Source organism: Leptodactylus fuscus, chromosome 11, assembly GCF_031893055.1.
Source record: "Leptodactylus fuscus isolate aLepFus1 chromosome 11, aLepFus1.hap2, whole genome shotgun sequence".
NCBI classification, from domain to species: domain Eukaryota; kingdom Metazoa; phylum Chordata; class Amphibia; order Anura; family Leptodactylidae; genus Leptodactylus; species Leptodactylus fuscus.
In genome coordinates, this window is record NC_134275.1 from 39,312,493 (window position 1) to 39,333,842 (window position 21,350).

Below are 21,350 nucleotides of genomic sequence, written 5' to 3' on the forward strand. Positions count from 1 at the left end.
TTATGAATATATATGAATATATATATATATATATATATATATATATATATATGTGTGTGTATATATAATATATTTATTTATTTATAGGGCCTCCTCTTAGCATATGTTTTCCAGCAGAGTCAATTGCTATTGTTATCATTTTTTGGGAGTTTTGCAGCAATGCGAATAAGTAATATGTAGGCATACATAATGTTAAAGAGAACCTTTCATGCCCTCAGGCACATGTGGTCTTATATACCGTTAGAAAGCAGACAGTGTGCTGAATTTAGTACTAGTACCCCCAGTACTAGTCTATGGACGAGTACAGTCAGGAGGGGCATTCCTCACAGGTTAGCGTCATGGCTGGACGGTAAGGAACGCCCCCTCTGACAGTACAGCGCTATGGACAGTAATGTCAGGAGAGGCGTTCCCAGCTAGACTGTCAGAAATGCCCTTCTGATAGTGAAGAAATATCAGTAACTGCACCGATATTTCTTGCCCCTGGGCATGTAAAGGGAAAGCCGACAGTGCGCTGAGATCGGCCCCCTAGTGGTATTTAAAACCGTGTGTGCTCAAGGACATGAAACGACTTCTTTAATCCCTTCCTGATGCCGGGTGTTTAACTATGGTGGCCACACGGGAGTCGGGCGGCTGCCATAGCTGCCTGGTGTCTGCTGTGTCACACAGCAGACACCATGCGCTAATGCCCACGGTTGGTGCCCACACCGATCGTGAGCTTTAACCCTTTTGGCGCCTTGGTCAAAGCTGTCAGAGGCGCCATTTTCCTGGCAGCACATGGGCGCTGCCATTTTGCCGGTGATCGCTGGCACCTGGAGCAAGCTCCAGGGTGGATGTCACACTGGCATGACAGCTGGAGAGCCTTGTTCCAGACCCCTAGGGGTCTAATAAATGCAAAAAAAAAGTGTAAAATTTTTAAAATTAAAAAGTATTTAAATTCAAATCAACCCCCCCCCCCCACACACACCCTAGAACACATATAAAAGTAGTTAAACACTGTGAAACACATACATGTTAGGTATTGCTGTGTCTGAAATCGCACTACAAATCTATAAAAATATTTTTCTTATACGGTAAATGCCGTCAAAAGTGCCAAACCGCCATTTTTTTCAGTTTTGCCTCTGATAAAAATTTGAATAAAATAGTGCTCAAAGCAATAACGATTCCCCAAAATGGTAGAACTAAAAAGTACACCTGGCCCCGCAAAAAAAGATGCCCTATGCATCCCCGTACACAGAAGTATAAAAAAAAGTTATGGGTGTCAGAATATGGCGACACTTTTTTTAATTTATTTTTTTAAATTGGATAGACACAATCTGACATATAAAGGGTGGGAGGGGGGGAGTCCATTAGGGCCCCCCACTAAATCTCTCAAACATCTCTCAATTCATAGCAAATAATAGCAGTCAGGGAAATGGATAAAGTAAAAGTGAGAGACTGGGAGGGAAGACCAGGTGTATCCAACCATGCCCCCCAAATTTTTTCAAATTTAGTTTGGGCCTTTCTTTGTGTATATTCTCCCCTCCCCAGCCTAATAGTATTATTGATTCTGGATATCAAGTCCACCAGAGAAGTAGGGCTCGGGTCCAACCAATAGTAAGCAATCAATTTTCTTGCCTGGTACAACACCCTAGACAACCCTATAAATTCCGGGCTTTCTGGGTCCACACCCTCCCCCAAATGACCTAGAAGGCAAAGTAACGGTGAGCGCAGAAGGGCAATAGAATACACCCGGCCAAGCAAGGATAGTACCTGAGTCCAGTAATTGGCTAACTCCCGACACTCCCACATCATATGCAGGAGATGTGCGGGTTCCATACTACAGCAGGGGCATTTACCATCAGAACAGATATGAGTATGGAACAGTCTCTGTGGAGTCCTATAGACTATGCAAGAGATAAATATGAGACAATCTCTGCGCTTCACTAGGGGACAGTATAGGGGTCAGGGCTAACACTTTGTGGCGACTTTTAGAGAAAAAAAAACAAAAAACACAGTTTTGGATTTTTGTTTAAGGGGTTAAAATGTAAATAAAACCATATAAATTTGGTATCCCCAGAATCGTACAGGAACATACAATACAGATGACATGTCATTTTGGCTGCACAGTGAACACGTAAAAACTAAGCCTATAAGAAATCGCACAAATGAACTTTCTTCAAATCCCCGCCATTCTGAATTTTTTTCCAGTTTCCCAGTACATTGTACAGAATAAATAATAGTAGCATCATGAAGAACAATTTGTCCTGCAAACATTAAGACCTCATTTGGCTCTGGGCGCAGAGAAATAAAAAGGTTATGGGGTTTGGAAGGAGGGGAGTCAATAACGAAAATCCAAAAATATTTGTTTGCATCCTCCTATTGTAACACCTGTAAAAATAAATTTAGATTTCTGTGTATGGATCTGTATAAGGTGTCTTTAGGGGGTGGGGGAGCATGATATAGGTTTTGTTGATTCCATTTTGGGGAATGAGTGTTAATACTCCCATTCAGAGCTCATTGGTAATCTTTCTATGGTAGGCCTGAGAACCTTAAAGAGATTCTACCATTAAATCACTCTTTTTTTTTTTTTTTTTTTTTTGTAGGTCACACGTTGGAATAGCCTTAAGAAAGGCTATTCTTCTCCTTCCTTTAGATGTCTTCTCCGGGATGCTGTTTGGTAGAAATCCTGTTTTTTGTCTGTATGCAAATTAGTTCTCTTGCAGCACTGGGGCGGGCCCCAGCGCTGAAACAGCACTGGGGGCATCCTTAATGCTGCGAGAGAACTCTCCAGCACCGCCTCCATTTTCTTCAGGAACGGCGCCGGAGAGTTCTCTCGCACCATTGGGAACGCCCGCAGTGCTTCGAGAGAACTCGTTTGCATACCGATGGAAACCGGGATTTCTACCCAATGGCGGCGTAGAGAAAACATCTAAAGGTAGGAGAAGAATAGCCTTTCTTAAGGCTATTCGTACGTGTGATCTACTAAAAATTTGATTTTTAATGGTGGAATCACTTTAAGAAGGGTCCTAGCTGCAGTATTAAACGTACCGCTTCCATTATGTTCTGTCGCTGCCTGGCAGCAGTTTAGTATCTCAATCTGAAGGTATTAGGAACCCCTCAGATCCCACAGTTGCAACTGACAACAGCATCTGAGAGGTTAAGTGCTTGCCATCCGAGATGTCACTGATCACTGGCACCACTGCTGGGTGACATTGACCCCGCAACTATTCCACTCGCGCACATGGCGACAAGTACACATGAGACTTATTTCCAAGTGCAAAATTGGTATCTGACCCCCCTATAGAGGTCTTATTGAGAACCCTTGGTCCTATAATGTATATCAATTTTATTCATTTTTTTTCGATGGATCGATAAGAGCTCCTGTATGATCTAGAGCAGGGGTCCTCAAACTGCGGCCCGCCAAGCACTTCTGTCTGGCCCCGCCGACAATGCCGGCAGGCGTGCATTTATAATGAAGCTCCTGGGGAGCTCGGGCCAGGCCATGGAGCGCACTTCACTTTACCTATTGGAGGGCACCGCTCCTGATGTCTGTGCGACCTGCTCTGCCTCCAGCCCACTGTTTAAAAAGTTTGAGGACCCCTGATCTAGAGGATGCCATGACTTTATGCCCTCTCGTATGACAATGCTTCCATGATATATCTTGGCATGTCACAGATCCGCAACCAAGACAACTTTTTCCATGTTTTTTGCGGGTTCAGACCAGTAGTCTCTTTTCTTCACCTCCACAGCAGTGAAATCTATGTCCCTGCCCCAGCCTGGTGTGTTTGCTCCGAATCCAAATTTCAGGACCATAGTGAAGGGACATACTGAAAGGAATTGTCCTTGAATTGCACTTTGGAAGTTGTGTCTGACAGTGCAGTTCTGTTTTCTAATCCATTTACTGATGTTTTCTTTGTTTTTGTTTTTTTTTGTCTTTTCCAGAGTGCACACATGTCTATGATTGATGCGCTGATGATGGCCTATACTGTGGAGATGATGAGCATTGAAAAGGTTGTGTCAAGTGTCAAGCGATTCTCTACATTCAGTGCCTCCAAAGAGTTACCGTATGATCTCGAGGATGCCATGGTTTTTTGGATCAATAAGGTACTGTCCTAAGCATTAAGACCCCATTCCAATCCCTTCAGTAACCTCTAGCCCTGTAGTACAGGACATACTCGCTGGGTGCATTGTTCACTTTATACAGCTCCAGAATGGCCCCCGGCTGCTCCTGTGATCTGCACACTGACCTACCGATTTACACACTGCACAGGGAACATAACATCCAGACCTACATAAACTTGCAAAGGAAAAGTGACTTCCAGCTGGTGTGCGAATTGATAGTTCAGTCAGGACATCACATGACCAGGCTATGAATAAGGAGACGCATTATCTCCGAAACGCGTCAGCCAGACGCCCTACATGGGTCTAGGGGGTAACTTTTCGCACAAGTTATCCCTTTTATTGTGATATGTGCTTATAATTAAAAGTTGCGTTTTGTTTGGACCTGGAGATTGCTGCTCCAAGCCGAAGGTGCCTGTGGCCAGCGGTGTAAGCACGAGGTTCAGTGAGTGGGATTTTTTTTTTCTTCTCTGTTTCCCCAATTTTTCCCTTTTGATGTGTATCACTTGACCAGGTGGAAGTCGCTTTTCCTATACAAGTTTGTGAGGGTCTGGATGTTCCCTAGATTTACATAGAAAGTAGAGACTTCTGGCTCCTGTGTGAATCAGCAGGTCAGTCCGCATGTCACATGACCAGTCAGGTATCCATTCTGGGGCTGTATAAAGTGAATGAATGTGACTGGTGAGTGGCTGTATTGTTCACTGTCCATTGGTATACCCTGTGCTACAGCACTGGAGCGTATTACAGTGCACTGAAGTAGGGATTTAATGGATACAGTGTTGGGATTACTTTCTTTCTTCCTTGTTCACGTATTGCCTCTAATGTATTCAGTATTGTAGAATTTTTATTTTTTTTCTAATATTTAAGTTGTCATATTCTGCTTTGGGCTGAATGAGCATGTGCGGGGAGATGAGAACAGGCACCCGGTCCGTTAGTAGTTTCAGTTCTGATCACATGACCTGTGGTTGGAGCCATTTGTAGGTTGGATTTCATAGCCTAAAAATCCTGGAAAACAGACTCCCTGGAGAACCCCTTTTTAATGAGTGTCACCATAGTATAAAAGTTACCAGTGTGTGCCCTAATGGACAATATGTTCTTCTGTTTCAGGTAAACATGAAAATGAGGGAGATTCTGGAGAAAGAGCACAGGATAAAACAGCAGATAATCGAGAGCCCAAGTCATCAAAAGGTATTAATGCTACTTTCATGTCTATGGAAACCGCAGGCCCTCATTATGCTCTGATGTAAGGTTAAGCTCAAGTGTAAGCTACTGCCCCCTGGAACAATCTTATTGGGGTAGTGTCATTCATAGGTCACCCATTATACTAAAGGCAGCTGTTGTGGCACTACAACTACCAGCCAGTGACTGGCGGGCGATGCCGGAAGTTGATGTTTCAGAACAGCAGATATAGTCTTTGGCTCCAGTCCTAGGTATAGTAGGTTGCAAGGCATCACACCATGGCCAGTGGTCATGTGTAGTAGTGCTTACATGACCAGATAGTCATATCTTCATAGGTGAACATATTCAAGGGAACCCAAATGTGTCAATAACTTAGCTTTAAGTTTACTGTGTTTTAAAGGGTAGAGGGTTTGGTTAGCAGTATTGACCCCCTCAGAACACTATATAGAGGATGGGCGATGGGGGTGATATTCATACAGAATCCTAAGTCCACATTTTAATACCCCTGGTACTGTAATGGCAATTACGCAGTAAGTGACCCCTTCATGTGCAGTGCACACTTCCTGGCCCCCTGTTTCTAAGTGATGGCTATAAGCTCCAGAAGGCGACTAGAACAGTCATGTAGAACGGAAGCAGTCAGGTGCTTGCCGTCATTGTAGCAGGGGCATCAAAACTTTGATTTTTCTGTCGTGAAACTTGTTCATCCCCATCAGCAGGTTCTAAGGGATTTTCAGACTCTTAACAGTCATAGATACCATTTCCCATATATTGACTATCTATTGTATAAGGCAGAATTTGTGTCTTGTGGCTCACATGTACCTATGCCTACTTGCAATGGCTAATGGTCACATGATTTTGCAGGTAAATTTGAGGAATTCCCTGTGAAGTCACGCTGACATTGTCCCCATGTGAGTTTATGGGGTTTTGGTTGCATGCGCCAGGCATAGAGTGGAAACTAGTGTGACCTGTCTCCCAGCCAGTATGGACAGACTAGTTGTGAGACTGTCTACCAATCCCAGGTCATCAGTGATCTCTATTTCTGATATGGAGAACCATTGGTATTGAAAGTCTAGAATGGATTTCCTGTGAAGCTGCCTAGCTGCTCTTCAGATCATGTCTGCCTAGTATATAAAATCTAAGAATCCAAAGTCCTTGCATGCTATAACAGGCGCATCTTACACTGCACTCACCAGCAATCCTGTCCTGTTAACAAAATGGATTGCACCCTACTAATCTGGATTTGTGCTTATTTGTGCTTTATAATGCAAACGTCTATTTTGAATTAATACACAAACTGCTTTATAGCGCCACCTATCTTGTTCTGCTGCTGTTACAATCAAAGTTTAGCACAAGAGGCTTGAATGTTAGATCCTGATCCTGCACCTAGTAGCATAAAGAGCATAGAAAGAATAGGAGGAGATTTGGTTTTCATCCCTTTGATGCTCATTCTCTGTATTGCTTAAGCACATGTCAGGTTTTTAGAACCTGTGTTTCTGTTTTCTGGCCTGAATGGATTTTTCCATAAAGAAGACTTACTTGCTACCCTCTGGTTAGGAGAGAAGTGTCTGATCTCTGGTGATCTGACCGCTGGACCGTACAGTGCTTGGTTATGTCTGGCAATCCCAAAGAATCTGAATGGAATATCAGCAGACGTGCAACTGCCGATCCTTTCAGACAGGACCCGGTTATCATGTTAGGTGGGACTCCCAGCAGTTAGACACTTGGACGGGAAAACCCTTTTAATGGACCTTTTTATTATTAAATGGGTTTACCAGCCACAGGATATAGGACTTCAGTATCTGATCAGCGAACGTTTGACAGGAAGACTAAGACTAACTCCTAGCACCGTAAGCAGCTCTTGTCCTGTATAGTGGTGGAACTGGGGTACTTCAGTTCTGAGGAGGCAGCCGGATCACCTGATCAGTGTGGGGTACTGCTGTCAGACCCCCATCTATGGATAGGTCGCCAGCATAAAAAAAAACCCTGCGGGCCAGATAACCCCTTTTAACCACATGAGGACCGCCGTACGTAAATTTACGGCCTCATGTGCTGGTACCTAAAGACCGGACTATTGCCGAAATACGTCCGGCCTTTAGGTACCTTTCTGGCGGGGGGAGGGGTGCGGGGGGGACAGGGGTTAGGTGTTACTAACACCTAACCCCTTCCTCCATAACGTCCAGTCGGAACTGAGTCCGACTGGACGTGTTAACCCTTTCGATCGCGCCGTCAAACATCACGGCGCGATCGAAAGGGATCCACCGATAATTGAAAGTGATCGGCACCCCCCGCGGCGAGATCGGGGGGTGCCAATGTCAGTAAAAGGTAGTCTGGGGTCTGGCCAGTGACCCCAGACTACCGGAGCCCCCACATACCTGCTGCTTCTGCCCGGGCGATGGAGGAAGTGAGCGATGCAGCTCACTTCCTCTGCAACTTACAGGACACAAGCAGGTTCATGTCCTGCTCGTGTCCTGTCTGCTATTGTGCAGAATCAGTTGATGCTTTCATCAAAGCATCAACTGATTCAAGTGTCCTAAAGGGACACATGAAAAAGTAAAAAAAAAAAGTTTTTTTTAAAAAAAAGTGTATGAAAAAAGTAATAAAAGTTCTAAAGTCCAAAAATCCCTTTTTTCTATACAAAATGAATTATATAAAAAAAAAAAGCACTAAAAATTAAAAAAAAGCAATGCATATTTGGTATCGCCGCGTCCGTAACAACCTGTACAATAAAACTGAAATAATATTTAATGTACACGGTGAACGTCGGGGAAAAAAAAACGGAAAAAACTCGCCGGAAGTAATGATTTTTTGCTATCTCATCCTACCAAATATGCTATAAAAAGTGATCAAAAAGTCATATTCACCCCACAACAGTGCCAATAAAAAGCGCACATTGTCCTGCAAAAAATAAGCCCTCAACCAACACTGTCAACCGAAAAATAAAAATGTTACGCCTCTCAGAAGATGGCGATGCAAAAAACATTGATTTATGTCCCCATATGTGTTTTTGTTCTGCAGACTTAGTATCGCATAAAAAAATAACATAAATGAGGTATCGCCGTAACCGTACCGACCCGCAGAATAAAGGACATGTGTTACTTATACTGTACGCTGCATGGCGAAAATTTTTAAATGTAAAACTCAATGCAGGATTGATTTTTTTTTTTTTTTTTTTTTTTTAATCCAGCAAGAAAGAGTTAATAAAATGTAATCAGTAAGTTGTAGGCACCCAAAAATGGTGTCATTACAAAATGCATCTCATCCCGCAAACAACAAGCCCTTATATGGCAACATCACCAGAAGAATAAAGAAAATATAGCATCTAGCAATGTCAAGGCAAAACCCCCCAAAAATCGCCAAATTATTAGAACACAACTGGCTGCGGCAGGTAGGGAATATATAAGCTGTGCGAGCGAATATCAGGGGACACCCCAAATTTACAGCTTATGAGCGAAAAAACACCAGAAGTGACCCCCAGAGTGACTCCCCCAATCATAGGAGCTACTGGGACATAGTAGGGAATTTGGTGTCTGCAATGTTCTCCGCACAGCTTATATATTCCCTCTTCGCCATCCGCTGTGCAGTGACGTCCGGGATACTAATACTCACTACACCCCCTGATAAATTCTTTGAGGGGTGCAGTTTTCAAAATGGGGTCACTCCTTTGGGGAATCCACTTTTCTGGTACCTTACAAGCTCTACAAACATGACATGGCGTTCAAATACCAAACATCCAAATCTGTACTCCAAAAGCCGCATAGCGCTCCTTCCCTTCTGCGCCCTGCTGAGCGCCCAAACTACAGTTTATGCCACATGTATGACACTGGTGTACCCAGGATAACGGACGTAATGTCATATGTGAGTATAAACAGATATTAGGGCACAGCCGCGCACAGAAGGGAAGAAGGGTTATTGGGTTTTTGGAGCACAGACGGTTTGGTTTGTGGATGCCATGACACTTTTGTAGAGCTGAAACGCCAGTAAAGTGGAATCCCCTGATATGAGACCTTATTTTGGAAACTACACCCCTGAAGGATTTATGCAGGGGTACAGAGAGCATTTTTAACCCCCAAGTGTTGCTATAACTTATTATCCATAAATGAATACGAAGCTGATTGTGAGAGGTGAAAATGACAATTTTTCCAGGAATCCGTAATTTCTGTGCGTAACATGTAGTGTTGTGCCCGGGATACCCGCTTACCAGTTTTTGGAGTGTCTCTGCTGACATAAGTTGGGCACAACATATCGGGCACTAAAATGGCAAATCTCTGGAAAATTTTCATTTTTAACTTCATTATCAGCTGTGATTTCATTTCTGGAAACTAAATAAATGCAACACTCAGGGGTTAAAAATTCTCGCTACACCACTTGATAAATCCCATGAGTGGGCTAGTGTCCAAAATGGGGTGACATGTCTGCAGATTCCACTTTATTGGCAATTCAGGGGCTTTGCAAAAGTGGCATGACTTCCAAAAACCAAATTGTGCTCCAAAAACCAAAATAGTGCTCCTTCCCTTTTGTGCCCGGCTGTGCCCAAACAGCCATTTCTACCCACATATGGCATTAAGTACGTTATCCGGGGTACACCAGTGTCATACATGTGGGCATACACCGCTATTTGGGTACCCAGCAGGGCGCAGATGTGAAGGAGCAATTTGTGCTTTTGGAGTGCAGATTTAGATTCTTTGTTTTTGGACACCACGTCACATTTGCAGAGGCCCTAAAATTGTCCCTACAAAATGGGGTCACTTCTTGGTGAATTCCAGTTTACTGTCACCTGTGTAGTTTCTAAAATGGGGTCACAATGGGGGGTTTCCATTGTATTGATACCTTAGGGGCTCAGCTAATGCGACATGGCACCTGAGAACTATTCCAGCCACATCTGCTTTCTAAAAGCCAAACAGCGCTCTTTCCATTCTGAGCCCCGCCATGTACCCATACAGCAGATTATGGCCACATATGGGGTATTGCCGTGTTAAGAAGAAATTGTGTAACAAACTCTGGGATGCTTTTAATTCTTCAGCTACTTGCAAAATTAAAAATATGGCGCTAAATGGACGATTAATTGGAAAAAAAAAAGTAATTTTTTATTTTTACGTCCCATTGTTAATAAAATCTGTGAATCAGCTGTGAGGCCAAAATGCTCACCAAACCCCTAGATAAATTCTATGAGGGGTGTAGTTTCCAAAATGGGGTCACTTTTAGGGGGTTTCCACTTTATTGGTACTTTAGGGGCTCAGCAAATGCGACATGACACCTGAAAAATATTCCAGCAAAATCTGCCCTTCAAAAGCCGAACAGCGTTCTTTCCATTCTGAGCCCCGCCATGTTCCCATACAGTAGATTATGGCCACATATGGGGCATTTCTGTGTTCAGGAGAAATTGTGTAACGAACTTTAGGGAGCTTTTTCTCCTTTATCCTCTTGTGAAAATGAAAAATTTGGGGCTAAATTGACAGTTTGTTGGAAAAAAAGTAACTTTTCATTTTCATGTCCCAATGTTAATAAAATCTGTGAAACAGCTGTAGGGTCAAAATGCTCACTCTACCCTTTGATATGTTCTGTGGGGGGTGTAGATTCCAAAATGGGGTCACTTTTAGGGGGTTTCCACTGTATTGGTACTCTAGGGGCTCTGCTAATGCGACATGGCACCTAAAAATTATTCCAGCAAAATCTGCCATCCAAAAGCCAAATAGCGCTCCTTCCATTCTGAGCCCCGCCATGTACCCATACAGCAGAATATGGCCACATATGGGGTATTGCCATGTTCAGGATAAATTGTTTAACAAACTTTGGGAGGATTTTACTCCTTTAACCCCTTGTGAAAATGAAAACTTTGGGGATAAAGTGACATTTTAGTAATTTTTCTTTTACACATTCCAATGTTAGTAAAATCTGTGAAACAACTGTAGGGTCTAAATACTCACTATACCGCTTGATGAATTCTGTGAGGGGTGTAGATTCTAAAATGGGGTCACTTTTGGGGGGTTTCCATTGTTTTGGTACGCTAAGGGCTCTGCAAATGCGACATGGTGCCTGAAAATTATTCCAGCAAAATATGCTGTTCAAACACCCAGTGTCACTCCTTCCCTTTCGTGCACTACCATGTGCCCAAAAATCAGTTTACACCCACATGTGGGGTATTTCTGTGCACGGGAGAAATTGCATAACAAAATGTGAGATGCATTTTCTCCTTTAACCCTTTGTGAATGTGTTAATTTTAGGTCTAAATGAATGTAGTGAAAAAAAATGAAATGTCTAAATTTGACCTCCATATTATTTTTATTCTTATGAAATGCTTAAAGGGTTAACAAACATCCCAAATGCTGTTTTGAATAATTTGAGGGGTGTAGTTTTGAAAATGGGGTGATTTATGGGGGTTTCTATTATTTAGGCCTTTATAATTCCTTTCAGAACTGAAGTGTTCCCTAAAAAATTAATTTGAGGAATTTTCTTGTAAATCTGGAAAATCTGTTACACTTGTAAGCCTTGTAACAGCCTAAATAAATTAAAAGAGAATCAAAAGATGATGCCGATATAAAGCAGAGATATGGGAGATAATATTTATTCATGTATTTGGATGGTATGACTATCTGCCTGAAAAGCAGAGAATTTCACATTTTGAAAATTGCAATTTTTTCCAAATTTCCATCAAATTTGCTAGTTTTTTTATAAATAAATACAAAAATATTGATTAGTGTTTACCACTAACATGAAGTATAATGTGTTACGAAAAAACAATCTCAAAATCACTTGTGTAAGTTAAAGCGTCTCAAAGTTATTGCCATTTAAAGTGACACATGTCAGTTTTGAAAAAAGAGGCCCGGTCCTTAATGTACTTCTGGGCCTGGTCCTTAACCGGTTAATTCTAGTGGTTTGCTGCCAAGCCTATCACTTTGATTACATTACAGGAACAACCCTTTGATTGAAACTCTGTAATACTTAATTTCTCCTGTGGTGGCGCTGCAAGGGATTGAACGATTGCTGCAGACTAGAATAGAGACAGATGACTCCAGGCTTTGTCTACATATATACATTTATAGTGGCGGTCAATGCTTTCCTGTGTAAAGTAATATACTGTATTATGCATTGATTGCTGATCTGGTTGAGCTAAATTTGGTAAAGAATGGAAAGTTCTGGATACAAGGGTTAAAACTGAATCTTATGTATTTTGCAATTTTTTTTTAATACTGCAAGACTTTCCTTTCTTCTGCCTAACTTGTTTTCCTTGTCTCCTGAAGTCACCTTCAAAATGGTATTGGAAGTTAGTACCTGTAAGTGAAGTCCCTCTCTGTAAATTCTCATCCATCCACCCATGGCACTCTCTCATTGTAGCGTATCTTCAGTCAGCTTCTCCATACTCTTCTCTCCACGTCTGCCGCCAAAGTAGCAGGAAACAGAATGACAAAGCAGCCCCCCCAACCCCCTCCAAAAAAAAGTACCCATAAACTGCCCAGAGAGCACCGGCATATTGTTTACTAGCCGTATACGTACGTAATATCCACACAAGAAGAGAAACCCCCCTGGCATTGCCCATGACTCTGTGCTTTTGTCCGTCTGTCTCTGTCTGTGACTGATTTCACTTCTAACCATCCTTTGTGCATTAACCGTTTGTTCTTTCTGTTCCATCTGTGTCTGTAAGCCTGATCTAATGCATGCCCTAGCGCATTGCATGCAGGAACCTGTGGAGTATGCACGAGTGGTATAGTATATATAACCTTTTCATAACTAGCAGATCTGACTTATGGGAGCGCAATCTGCTCCACTGTTTCCCCCCTGTGTAGCTAGGATGGTCTACACTATAATTTTCTCTTACTACGTGTGATCTAAAACTTTCTCACCCTGAAAATGTTTGTCCCATAATGGACATTTTCAGTATCTTTCTCTCCCTTCTATGCCGGCTTACTAACTCTATATCTAGGGTAGCCTATGGCGGCTAGGACTTGATTTGCCTGTTTTCCCTGCATTTTTTGATGTTCAATTCACACACATTAGTAGAGGAATGGATATAAAACCATAAGTGAAGTATTTTGTGGGATTGTCTAAAGGGTGATGTATATGTTTTTGTCATTGATCTTTATTGAACTGTTGGGCCCGGGCTATATGGAAACATTGGTGTAGAGGGAATAAGCTGCTGCTAATCTCTGGCAGTGGCTTCAGCAAAAACAGAAAATTGGACATGTTTAAAGAGAACCAGTTAGTTGTATTTGGGATACTAAATCACTGATCGGTCCTTTATGAAGTTGGGGTTTAGTGTCCCAAATTGCCATATTTGAAATCCATTCATACCAGCATTTAAAAACAACAACAAAATAAACCCCAAGCCATTATACTTGACTAGAGAGGTGTCAAATGAGTCTCACCTCTGGTGAGTGTCTGCGCAGTTCAGCTGTGATGATGGAGGACATACACCTGTGTGGGGGTAGTTTATTGTCCCAAATCCCCCTTACAAGTTCACTCTAAAGTGCAACTAAACTTTCTGACCATTTTTGATTTTCTGACACTATTTGCTTCATAAATAAATATACTTTATTAACAAATTTTGGCTCCTTTCTGTGAAATCCTGCATTTTTTCCCCTTGTTTCTGCCTCTCATTGCATGTGGCTGTGTATGGAGTACAGGACTGTGTATGAGGTAGACAAAATAAGGGTAGCACTGTGACTTGGTGTCATATTAAAGGGATCCTATCACTCAGAAATGATTTTTTCTAAGTACCATGTCGGAATAGCCTTAAGAAAGGCTATTTGTCTCCTACCTTTCGTCGTCTTCGCGCCACCGTTCGCCTACAATCCCGATTCTTGTCTGTATGTAATTAGCTCTCTCGCAGCACTGGGGGCGTCGCCAATGCTGTGAGAGAACTCTAAAGCGCCGCCTCCTCTTCTTCAGCAGCGTCATCTTCAGCCTCTTCTTCTGGCGGTGCCTTGTAACAACTAAGGCCTCGGGCGTTGGGCAGAGCAGACTGCGCATGCTCACAGGCCACGAGAAAATGGCCGCTTCCAATATTGTGCAAGCGGCCATTTTCTCGTGGCCTGTAGGCATATGCGCAGTCTGCTCTGCCCGAGGCCTTACAAGTTAAAAGCTACCGCCGGAAGAAGAGGCTGAAGATGACGCTGCTGAAGAAGCGTTAACGGCGCTGGAGAGAGTTCTCTCGCAGTTTTGGGGACGCCCCCAGTGCTGCGAGAGAGCTCATTAGCATACCGACAAGAACCAGGATTGTAGACGAACGGCGGCACGGAGAAGACAACGAAAGGTAGGAGACAAATAGCCTTTCTTAAGGCTATTCCGATGTGGTACTTAGGAAAAATCATGTCTGAGTGATAGGATCCCTTTAAAGAAGAAAATCTCCTCTTATGGCAACAAAAGAAAGTTTGTATTTTTTTTTTTTTTTTTTTTTTTTTTTTTTTTTTAATATAGTGTCCAAGATATTACTGTTTGAAGTGTCCCTCCCCTCATTTTCTCTACTAGACAGCCCCCTACTCCATATACAGTAACATACAGTGAGAGGCAGAAATAGTTCTCAATACAAAATCCAGGGGAATAGTGAAAAAATACAGGATTTCACTGAAAGGAGTCAAAATTTGTCAATAAAGTATATTACAAAGTTTAATTACGAAGCAAATACTGCCAGAAAATCTAAAGTTGTCGGAAAGTTTAGTTCCGTTTTAAGCCCAGCATGATCCATGTTTCATCTGAAGTGAGTCTACAACCTCCCGCTCAACATGAGATATCAGCCGTGCGCCAGCCACATGTGTGCACAACCAAAATTCTTACAGCATAGTTAGTTGTTTCCTATAGCATTGATAAAAGCCTGTTCTCTTCAATTAGGATTGAGACCCCTGGCTGATTGATAGGGGGTCTGACCACTGAAACCCTTACTGATCATCAGAATATGCATCCTGTACTCATGAATAAACATGTGCGCTGCTAAAAAGACTCCATCTGAGAATGCCAGCTATGGGCGCCATCAGTCAGATCCTTGTGTGTCCTGTATAATACAGGCCAGGTCCCCTCTCCATGCTGGCCAAGAGATGAGGATCCTGAACATCTCCCTCTCCCTAACCCCTCGATTAGCCTATTAATAGAGGGTTAAAATGGGTTTTCTCAACATAGCAACCCATTTAATAAAGATCATTAATAAAATGTATATATCTATTTAGCGACGCCCACAAGATATTTCTGTGTCATGTGACTCTTCTATCAGCTGAGATCCTGTCTAGTGATCGGTTTCCTCCTGCCTGTGGTGTTATAGTGTGGTTATTACTGTAGCGTTCTTACAGTGTGGATATTTAATACTCTTCCATCACTAGCAGCTCAGTCCACCCGCTTCTGTACTTTTTAGTTGTAGTTGTTTAACATGTAAAGTCTATTGTTTTTATTCTTCACCTTATTGTGGTAAAAGAAAATGGCATTGTATGGATCCTATGTGATAATCGTCAACACTTTCCATTTCAGGTACGTTACCGTCGCGATCACCCATCAAATAGACAACTTCCCTTCTTCCCGTTGCTAGAAGATCTAATGAAAGATATCAGTGATGGCGCCGCCCTTCTCACAGTTGTACACTTCTACTGCCCAGAGCTGATGAAGTTGGATGGTAGGCAGTGTACTTGAAAGGACACTTTTTTTTTTTCCTTTTTTTTTTTTTTAAAAGGTTAAAATGTATACCTCCAGTAGGGCAGGGCAATTAACCAAGAAAAATAACCGACACTGACCATCAATCTGGATTCTTTTTGTTTGGTTCTTACATTATTCGTGAGCCACTGCCTGCAGTTTCATTCAGACCAAACGCCCCTTTTTAAATAATGTCAGGGACTGCTGAGGCCTATGGTCATCGTGACACAAGAGTGACATCGGTCACACTTTCATGTACCACAGAGTCCCAACCTTAGGCCTCAGGGCTCGTTCACATCTGTGCTGAGGTCTGCGTTCTGCAGGTTTCCGTTTCCTGTACAAAACGAGGGCAGGAGACGGAAACCTGCCAGCATCTTTCAAACCCATTCATTTGAATGGGTTTGAAAAGTGTCCAGCCGTGAGCGCCGGTGAGCGTTTTATGCTCTCCGTGGCGAAACCATTTTTTTTTTTTTTTTAAAACCAGACAGTGTCAGACATGCAGTACTCTGTGTCCGGTTTAAAAAAAAAACGGTTTCGCCGCGGAAAGCATAAAACGCTCATCGGCACTCACGGCCGGACTCTGCATGACAGGTTTCCGTCTTCTGCATGCAGAAGACGGAAACCTGATAACGGAGTCCGGACGCTGGTGGGCACCCACGTCAGCGGTCCCGGATGCTATGTAGCATTTCTGAAGGAGACTAAGTGCAGCTTTGGAGTCCAGGAGAGCTGAGTAACATTGATTTTTATGTTTGCTTACCTCACATGGGCCTCTCATCATTATACTCAGGGGTCTGAAGAGACCCTACAGTGTAATAGCAGTCTGATATGTTTGGTCCGAGCGATGAATTAGATGAACCTTCAATGGTTTGCACAACACGTATTGATACATTAATTGAAGTAAAAATTGGATTTTTTTTTTTTTTTTTTTTTTGTATTCATCATGAAATCCTTTTCTTGTTGTATTCACCGGGGGACACGGCACCATTGGTATAGACCCGGCCATGAGGAGGCTGACACTAGGAGAATGAAGAGCTGTCGGCTCTGCCTCTGGGCTATACCCTGCCACAGACACTGTGCTAGTCAGTTTTAATCCTAGTGTCTTAGGAGGCAGTCACTACCTGACTCAGGTCTTTCTGTCTTAAGCAAAAAGTTAGCAGGGAGCCAACAAACACCAATATGTCCTGCACCCAAAAAGGAATCAAACCAGCTCTGGCAGGAAAAAACAAGGGTGGGATCTGTGTCCCCCAATGAATACAACGAGAAAAGGATTTTATGGTGAGTACAAAAAATTCCCATTTTCTTGCTTATTTCACTGGGAGACACAGTATCATGGGATGTCCTAAAGCAGTCCCAGAGGGTGGGAATAACACAGCCATGCAGACCTCTAGCACCCAGCCACTTGCAGAAACTTACAACCCTAACTGGCGTCTTCAGGCACCACAGTGGTAGTGGGGTCACTGGAGTATTTGGCCGCTAATGCAGCAAACAGAGGATGAGGACTGGGTGACCAGGAAGGCACTCAACTACAGAGCGCTGCGCCCGCAGGGGATGCAACTAGTGTGGCGTACACACTGAAAACCCCCTGCCCCTGAAAGAGAAAGAAAATTAAAAACTGTGTAAGACAGAAAGACTTCAGTCAGGTCGTGATTGCCTACTAAGACCCTAGGTATAACACTGAATAACAAGCACAGTGTCTGTGGCAGGGATGTAGCCCAGAGGTGGAGCCGAGAGCTTTTTATTCTCCTAGTGGCCCGGGTCTATACCCTTGGTGCTGTGTCCCCCAGTGAAATAAGTGAGAAATGCCTGATTTTAATTTGTGATGGTGATTTCCTGAGTAATGTCAAGGACCGCTGAGGCTAGTGATTGGGCCACAGTGGTCATGTGGCGTAACAGTGCTATGACTCACCATGTATGCCCTGCACAAATCCCTTTAATGACCATTATGGGAGCACTCTTACTGCGTACCACAAGTTGAGACCCACGGCTCTAAACATCTGTCTGTGTGTGACTGCTTCTCAATGTCTTCTCTGAGGAAAGCACCTGAGGATTGTGTGCTCTGCCGGCGGTCTACACAACAAGTTTTGATATGTCCTGTTATGGCCAACAGACTTGGAGGGAGGTCAGAGCCCACAGCTGCTACAAATAGCAACACTTGCCCTGGTGCATTCCCCACTAGCGTCTTCTGTGTTTTCTTAGTCGTTCATTTACCTGAATGGCACCATTTAATACTACACTTCAGTGGACCCTTCCAAGATATTAATGGCCTATACTTGGGATTTCAGATCAGTGGGGCTGACCCCAACACCTCCGCCAATCATGTGACAAAAATGGCCCAACACTATCTCTTGTTCAGTGACTCTGCGGGCTACTGCAGCACTCTCCTGTTCACGTTAATGTCTATAAGAGCAGACTGACAAAAAAGATGGCAGTGTACGTTCTGTGTCACAAAAACTGCACCCGACAGACCTCATCATTTATAATGCAGCCTATCTATTTATTTACATGGTGTCTTTAATTTTTTTCAGCCAAAATAGTGCAGTGTGAGGTTTCTACTCTGGATTTCTTAAAGCAGAAAGTTGCTAACATCCCTGATCCCGCAGAATCTTTCCGCTGACATCTATGTAATATGTAGATCCAGCTTTAGACATGGAAATAATTTTCCTTGTAGGGTTAAGTCTTTGTTCTGCCATCCTCTGACACGGCTGTTCTCTCTCCCACAGACATCTGTTTAAAGGAAGTGCCATCCATTGCTGACAGCCTGTACAACATCCAGCTCCTGAAGGAGTTCTCCAGTGAATATCTCAATAAGTGTTTTTATCTGACCCTTGAGGACATGCTGTATGCTTCCATAGTCCTGAAGGTAGGAGGCTCAGGTGAAGGTAAATACTAACAGGCCACACGCTGGCAATGTATTTTGGAGTAATTGTTGTTGTTTGTCCCTTCAGCCAAATATAATGGTTTTTATTGCCGAGCTTTTCTGGTGGTTTGAAAATGTGAAGCCTGACTTTGTACAGCCGAGAGACCTACAAGAGTCTAAAGAAGGTACGTTCCATCGGACTTGTCATGTCTGAGCACCTAATGCAATGTAAGATAGGGATGTACTGCTATACTGTGCACCTGTGGAGAGGAGATCAGTAAATGGGGAGGAATTGCATCGCAAATGTATACATAGGGGGATTTCCCAACATATACCATACGGCATGGTATAGGCATTGTTAATGAAAAAGTATATATAAAGATAAAGGGCTATCCATAAAAAATGCCGTCAATATAAGATGGATGGAGTTAGATTCTAAGCACCCCTGTACTCAGCCAGTTGAAGCGGCCATGTCACATTGGTATGTACACCTGCTCTCAGCCTGCTTAATACTTTAAGGCCTCATCATAGTCTTGGTCCATTTGCCGTTTGTTTTTATGGATCCATGAAAATGGATCCCATACGAACCCATTCAGTTCTATAGCCTCATGCTCACCTCTGTAGTTTCCACAGATCTGTAGAAGTGAGGCACAAAATATCAAGCCATTCCTATCCCTGTCGATTTTTACTTCTCATTTCATTTGTTCAGTTGTGTGGGGCTGTGAAAAATATGGATGCCATACACTTCATACAATAGCCTAAGTGAATGGGACAAAGCTGCATTATCCCACACAGCCCCTAGTAGGTAGGTGGACAAAAAGGCTGCAACACTCAGCTTAGCAGCATGGCCTCTTCAATGCCTGGTCAGTGGGGGTGCTGAGAGTCAGACCTGTCTGTAACTACAGGCCATCTATAATCTGATCCCCCTTTAAATCCTAGTTCTGAGACCTGAAAACTCACTTTAAATATAGATTTTGCTTATACTATAACTGTATGAGGTTCTGTTGCTGAGAATGTTACCGGACACGTCACTCTCTCACTGTAAATGCTGAATTTTAATTTGCCTCTCTTATCTACACAGCGAAAGCAGTATTGCCACATAAAAACAGTCGTCCCCAAATTCCAATATCCAATGCAACAAAGCGCAGTTTTATGGCGAGTCCCGCAGGCACAGCAGATTCCCATTCGCTGGCTCATAGCACGTCGGACTCCAGCAGCAGAATTTACTTGCAACCTGAGGACGTGGAGAAGTGAGCGTTTTTTTGTAATTGTTGTATTGCGGTTTATTGCATTGTTGTTGTAACCATTCAGAGGAAGTCCTCATGAGGCAGAAATCTTCTACCAAGAAATCTGCAATGTATTCACTGCAAAATGTGCGTGTATTACGTGTGGAATTTGCACACTTTTGGTATAATAAGTGGTTAATCCATGGAGAGAATACTCAACATTTCCACAACAGAAAGTGAATCTACACCATACTTGCTTTTGCGCTTCGAAAATATGCGCAACATGTAGGTGACTGAAGGTTGATGGTGGCTGCTTATTTTCCGTCTGCAAATATGGAAGTTAAAGGGTTTTCTGGGATTTGCATATTTATGATTTATCCTTAGAGTTATGGCTTAATATCCAATTGGTCGGATTCTGACACCTGGGGCCCCACCAATCAAAGTGGTATTCCCATCTCAAGTATCGTCTCTATGCTGCTAGCTTGTGTAAATTGAAGAGTTTTCCTAATTAAATATTGTTTTAGTAATGCTGCTGTGCTGTCCTGTGATGTGAAATTATTCCTCCAATCCAATTGTCTACACATAATTTCCATAGCGCTGGACCTGTGTGATAAGATAGGACAGATGACATCACTCAGTGCTCACACTGTTATCTACAGCTCTGCTGTTTAGCTAATTGCAGTTTGCTGATAAAGCCCTGTCTGTTATCTCTAGATATAAACACACAGATAATACTGCATAATTCTCTGGAAGCATGTGCAGATTTAATTTGCATTGTTATTGGATTTCTAGTAATCATAATAAGTATTGATACTTCATAGTGTCCTGTTCAGCAAGCTTGGGGGAGGTGCAGAAACAGGAAAATGGGGAAAATCCCTTTAACTGAAGTGTTTATGACCGATGCAGCCTCTTCCTTGCACTGATCATGTAATGTTCAATAGTCACATGGTACAGCAGCAAATGGATAGCCCTGAACTGCAATACCACAGTCACTAAACAATGTACAGTGCTGTACCTGGTATTCATGCAAGAGCTAGAACTCGTCTGGCCCAATACATTTGTTCGTGTATGCGTCAGAGAGCCAGGACAATACACAGGTCAGATCCTATACCTGTCAGTTTTGCAGCTTAGGCTCACTAGTCAAAGTGAATGTGTCCGTGAAGGCATGGCAGCACACAATGTCCTCCATGTGCTGTCCATGCTGTTTACTATGGACTGGGGACGTGCACACAGACGAACACACGTAGCTTCACTACTTAACTGGGTCCTTTCTAAAAGAGAACCTTAGGAGACAGTTCTGTGATGTTTGTATTCTGTAAGGGGCCAATATAGTATAGACCCAGGGTACTATAGTGTTTTGGATTATAAAGTGGTGAGTGTCT

General features: G+C 42.9%; 1 protein-coding gene across 6 annotated transcripts in view; it reads left to right on the forward strand.

The window, feature by feature from the left end:
* CAMSAP1 (calmodulin regulated spectrin associated protein 1) overlaps positions 1 to 21,350 on the forward strand; it is a 53,478-nt gene that overhangs the window by 20,993 nt on the left and 11,135 nt on the right. For 3 of the 6 annotated variants that reach the window (XM_075259490.1, XM_075259491.1, XM_075259495.1), the window contains 7 exons: positions 3,922 to 4,083; positions 5,206 to 5,286; positions 12,917 to 12,976; positions 15,727 to 15,868; positions 18,606 to 18,745; positions 18,831 to 18,927; positions 19,824 to 19,992. In XM_075259490.1, coding sequence (XP_075115591.1) covers positions 3,922 to 4,083; positions 5,206 to 5,286; positions 12,917 to 12,976; positions 15,727 to 15,868; positions 18,606 to 18,745; positions 18,831 to 18,927; positions 19,824 to 19,992 — 851 coding nt within the window. Of the gene's footprint in view, positions 1 to 3,921; positions 4,084 to 5,205; positions 5,287 to 12,515; positions 12,549 to 12,916; positions 12,977 to 15,726; positions 15,869 to 18,605; positions 18,746 to 18,830; positions 18,928 to 19,823; positions 19,993 to 21,350 lie in introns of all 6 variants that reach the window. The other 3 variants (XM_075259493.1, XM_075259494.1, XM_075259492.1) reach the window with 2 other exon arrangements.